At 45.8% G+C, this 5,355-nt stretch overlaps 1 protein-coding gene across 2 annotated transcripts in view; it reads left to right on the forward strand.

Annotated features, from left to right (window-relative positions):
* Positions 1–2,998: 2,998 nt before the first annotated feature.
* The window catches only part of ARHGEF7 (Rho guanine nucleotide exchange factor 7), an 832,785-nt gene continuing 830,428 nt past the window's right edge, over positions 2,999–5,355 (forward strand). For both annotated transcript variants that reach the window (XM_069205130.1, XM_069205127.1), the window contains exon 1: positions 2,999–3,559. In XM_069205130.1, coding sequence (XP_069061231.1) covers positions 3,395–3,559 — 165 coding nt within the window. In that variant the 5' untranslated portion in view covers positions 2,999–3,394. The remainder of the gene's footprint in view (positions 3,560–5,355) is intronic.

Below are 5,355 nucleotides of genomic sequence, written 5' to 3' on the forward strand. Positions count from 1 at the left end.
ATATTGCTTGTTGTTTTTGTCTGCCTTTACCAGGACTTACTCAGTAGATGTGTGTGAATTAAATGTGGTGCCTGGAACAGTATTATACCTTTTTTAATATTTTAATAGATATGCCATGCACTAGATGGTATATGATTTCGAAAAAGATGATGAAAATGTAAATAGACTGTGACTGTCTTAAACGTGTATATATTGTATTTGTATATAGAGCAATAAAGTTTAGGTGATATCAGTGATTCTCTTCCTTTTGAAAATCGAGGGTATGATAGATATTTATAAAGCTGAAATTCTGGGGATGAAATCATGAGTTGAGAAGTAATGATGAGAGCAGTGTCAATTCTGAAATCAGATTTGAAGAAGAGTGGCTAGGTACTTTCTAGATTCAAATACCTACTCAATGTTTAAATGTAAAAGACGTAGACTCTTTTCATGTGTTGTTAAATGCAGGGCAGCTCAGTACCAAGACTTGATTCCACCTTGTCCAGCTTTCATTCACCATGCCACCCTTCCTGTCTCTTTAGGTCACTCTTGCAGGTTCATTTTCCTCTCTTTTTTCCATCTTTTTAGAGCTTTCCTATGATTCTGTCCCTTTGTTTTCTGCCTTTCACTGTCTTGCTCTGATCGAAATCTCATGATAAAAAAATAGTCCTTAGTGCCCAACACGAGTGCTTGTGCCAACCACTACCAACGAACTGCACAAATTAATCACTGTGTGTTGTGAGAAAAGGACAGTGATGTGCTCGGTGAGGATGAATAAAGTGAGCTGCAGACACTGGTGCAACGGAGTGAAAGGGCAGGGTGTTGCTGAAAGAGACAGAAAAAGAAAGAAAGGGTGCATACAATTTGAATTGCTACATAGTGCATTCTATTGAAATGTCTTCCATTTTTGTATTACTGTACCTATCAAGTGTTTTAATGCCGTAATCCATTTTTCTCAGAAAGAGGATTAGTTGGATCTATACTGTCCATAATGAAGCCTGGAGGTCTGGGTCCCAACTAGGGGGGCATGGTGAGCAAAAGAACGATGGATTAAACCCAGATCTGTGACTGGGGGTGAGTGTTTGCATTGTTCAGCACTCCGTTCATCATCCTTTTGTGTTGCTAAAGTTGTCCTAAGTGGGAAGGGTATGCCCACACGTGGGTCCCAGGCTCGCTATGCCACTGGATTCAAGCTAACCTGGCTGATGAAGGGTGGTACCCTGAAAACGGTCCCAGAATACTTGTTTCCGGTCCAGGGAGGACCTGGCTTGGCAGTTCGGGCTGGACTGTTCCCATGGGGAGCAGGGTCAAGACTGATTTGCATATGGCTGGGTCCAAACTGGGGTGGGATGGTGAGCAAAAGAACAATGGATTAAACCCAAATCTGTGACTGGGGGCAAGTGTTTGCATTGTTCAGCACTCCGTCCATCATCCTTTTGTGTTGCTAAATCCTCAAGAGACAGGCAAGACAGTGGTTGGCTTTCCGGTTAAATTCTGGGTTTTTGATGGGAGATTGGTAGAGCAGCAAGGATGCTTCGCCAGGCCACCATAAATAAGAGTGTAGCCATCCACTAAGGGGGCAAAATCAGAACTCCGTTTATGGCCCCCACCACTCCCCTGTCAAGGGGAGGAAAAGCTCTGGGTCTCAAAAGCAGCATTTTCTGTGGCAAGGCCTCCCTGTCATACTCTAAGGCCAGGGCGGGAGGAGGCGCACACACCACATGCCTGCTGTGGCTGGCCATTTCTCATTTTATACATGACAATGGGCCCTGATAATCTGTGGTAGGGTCGGAAGGGCTGCTGCATCCTCTCGAGTTCAGAGAAGCAGAGCAGGCCTTAACATTGATGGGAAAAAAAAAAAAACACAGCCCACATCAAGCCTCAGACACTGTGCCTCGGGCACCAAATGCCTCCTTTTGCAATCTGCAAAATCAGGGAACGCCCCTTCAGGGCCCACTGGTGCTACATGTGTGACGTGCCATTTGTATTAAAGAAAGGGCTGCGCAAGTCTATGGGTCTCCTGTTATGAAAGTGAAGGTGCACACTTCTGTTACGCCTCAAAGAACTTTGTACAATGTGGGTCCTGCGATGGTCAGCGTTAAAATGAAACTTACAGCAAGTTGTACCGCAAGTTGCAATGTTTGTGCAAGAACGCGCGGCTAAGAGCATATGCATATGTGCTGGCCACTTTCACTTGACTGACCGACTGCCAAAAACCCTACATTACAGAGTCTATAACACTATTGGTGTGTTCTAGTAATATTTTATTACAGTATCTTATCTGCACTCGTTTCCACCGGATGCCTTACCCGCATGTCTGTGTGCCAGGCAAAGGGAGAGCCACGCGACTCTGGAGATTTAGAAGCTATATGCTATAGTCCCTCTGTTCCCAACCCTCAAATATCAATGGGTTACAATAATACACATTCGCTTAACCAGGAACTGGCTCATATGCCACCCATAGCTCATCCTTCCAAATCAAATCAGATCCCAGTCTGCGGTGGAATCCCCGAAGCCATATTGTGAAGACTCGTGCACTCAATTAGCGCTCCGAAACAGTAGAAATGATCTAAAGTGCGCTATAAGATAACATGCCTGTAAGATAAAATACTACACATTATGTAATTTTTATATTTCGGGTAAACATTTTGTAGTCTTCACGTTGCTAGAAACGCATAAATCATAGAAACGATGTCACTAATTACGATAATGTACAGGTATCACGCAAAACTACTGACCTCTCTGTCACTAAGCCGAACGTGTGATATAAATAATATATAAATAGCCAGGTCCACAAAAATGAAATGTAACCAACGCGTCGTTTTCACTGCCCACCCACACGGGCGGATGCCTGTTAAATCGGAGGCAAATGCCGAGACCGAAGACACCGCAAAACCGCTTCACGTTTTTCAGAGCACCGCGACCCAGAAGGCGCTGACAATACAAGGCAAGCTGCAGGAAAAAAAGACTGCATGACAGGCCGGGGGTTTCTTTGTGGCAGTGGGTGTTTTCACAGTGCCAGTGATGTCATGCGCCGGCAGAGGAGGGCTGTGCGGAGCGGCACTGCAGGTTTGTGTGTGTACTGGAGGAGGAGGGGCGGGGAGAAAAGGCACTTGACAGTCAGCCAAAAAAACACCCGAGAGGGGAGGAAGAAGAGGGGGGTAGGAGGACGAGACCAAGGGAACTGGACCTACAGGACGTGAGGATCATCGCCGCCTCGCCTTCTGCATGGGGAAGGAGGGATCTGTCAGGACAGCCGCTAGCGTGAAGCCTTCAGGTGGCGGCGGCGGCAGTCGGGGGAGGAGACGGACAAACGCTGCAGGTCAAGGGGTCTGTTTTCAGTTCCAGTAAATCTCGGGGGCTTCCCTCGTCTGCTCCCAGGGGCCCGCGCCCCACTCTGGGCCCTGGGGCCGTTATGAATTCGGCGGAGCAGACCGTGACCTGGTTGATCACACTGGGGGTGTTGGAGTCGCCCAAGAAGACCATCTCGGACCCCGAGGGGTTTCTGCAGTCGTCCCTGAAGGATGGGGTGGTGCTGTGCAAACTACTGGACCGGCTGCTCCCCGGCTCAATAGACAAAGTAAGTGGGTCACGCCTCCCCCGCGCGCATCACTGCAATGGAGCTAAATGCTATGTCGCTAAAATGTGTTTTTGTGTCAGTGTTGTTTAAATGTGTTGCTGCCACCATCTAAAACGATCTGGCCATAAATAATGCACCTACATTCAGTGTAACTGAGTGAGGCGAGGGACTGCAGGGCTCACTTGTGGCTATGACAGTTGCCCTCTCCCCAGTTAGCAGGGGGGCTACAGGTATCATTACTAAGCCTACTACTGCGCACATTATCTATATAATTCTTCGTGTGTAAGGAGTTCTGTCTTTCAAGAATATAAACTTTTTTTTTTTTTTTTTAGAAATATAGATTTGAAAACTAGAGTCGACTCTCTCTCTCTCTCTCTCTCTCTCTCTCTCTCTCTCTCTCTCTATATATATATATATATATATATATATATATTTATAAATAATACAACACTGGCCAAGTCAAATTTGTGCGACAGGAGGGCAGACAGATACATATTTGTGTTAATAATCAGTCTGTTGGTGTTAGCTACTCAGATCTTGCCAGGGTTCACCAGTGCCATGTAAATATTCCCTCATAACTACGTATGGAAACCTAAAATAACCAATCTTACACCTTTCAATAGCAGCCTGTTTTGCACTATATGCTCGGTGACATGGAATTCTTTCTTTCTTAAAACAGTAGTTAATGTAACGATGTGTGTGGGATGCAGGGCATTTGGAGGGAAAGCATGCCTTACCGAAAGCGGTTTGAGTTAAATGAAAGGGTGAAAAGCAGCCAGCCAGATTGCGTGTGCACATGTGGAGGGGGAGGGTAGACAGCCGCCTAGAGCCACCATTCCGCTGCGTTCATACACATAAACCACCCACTTCTCGAGAAGCCCATTTTATGCAGCAACGGGCACCATGGCTTGTCAAGCAACGTTGCTTCTTTTAAAACCAAGCAAGGGGGTGCTGTCCGTGTTCGAACACACACGCTTTTATCCTGGAATAGCCTCGGTATAATCTCAGCTGAATTCTCTGTTTTTTGCTGCCATGGCAGACGCGGTGAAAAAAATGCCTGCCTCGAGCTCTGGTGGCACACTTGGAGAGGAGCACTGAAACCAGATACCGCAGCAGCAGCACCAGTAAAGGCGCCATTGTCAGGCAGACATGCACATACCCAGGCTGACTTGTAGGTCACTCTTAAAGGGGCAGTACCACCAGCCCCTCCCCCCACACCCCAAAAAATCACGGTTTTATGCTGACCACGTACGTGCATCTTTGGCTGAGGCCTAACACCTGCCTACTTTTCTACTACGTGTTTGCGACATGTTATTCCTTGTTGTTGAAAGGCAACATGATTTGCTCAGTCAAACATACCCGCGCGCACACAAACAATACACGGCGTTTAATTTGTACAGGTGTTTAAAGATGGTCTATACTGGCACCCGTTTTTAGAGACTTGTTTTTCATCATTATACTCCGACTCAGAGCAAGGAAGGAAATGCCTAAAAGCGTAAAAGCAAGAGGGACAGCGCACGCATGAAACTAATTACGTCACATATTACATTACTTGTGTCATTTTTATGACATCATTCATAACATCACTGCAATACTTGCAATGAATTAACTGGTGACACAACTATGCATGGCTGGGGCGAAGTTATAGTTACTTTAGGGTGCGAGTTATAGTTACCTGAAATAACTATAACTAGTGAATTTCAGTGGTTTTGTTTGTTTGAAATGGTATGTTTTAACTGGCATTTTCATCTTACTATAACGTCCCTTTAACCTTTGGTATTTTCAGTGAAAAAAAG

The sequence above is a fragment of the Pleurodeles waltl genome, chromosome 8, assembly GCF_031143425.1.
Source record: "Pleurodeles waltl isolate 20211129_DDA chromosome 8, aPleWal1.hap1.20221129, whole genome shotgun sequence".
Classification (NCBI taxonomy): Eukaryota; Metazoa; Chordata; class Amphibia; order Caudata; family Salamandridae; genus Pleurodeles; species Pleurodeles waltl.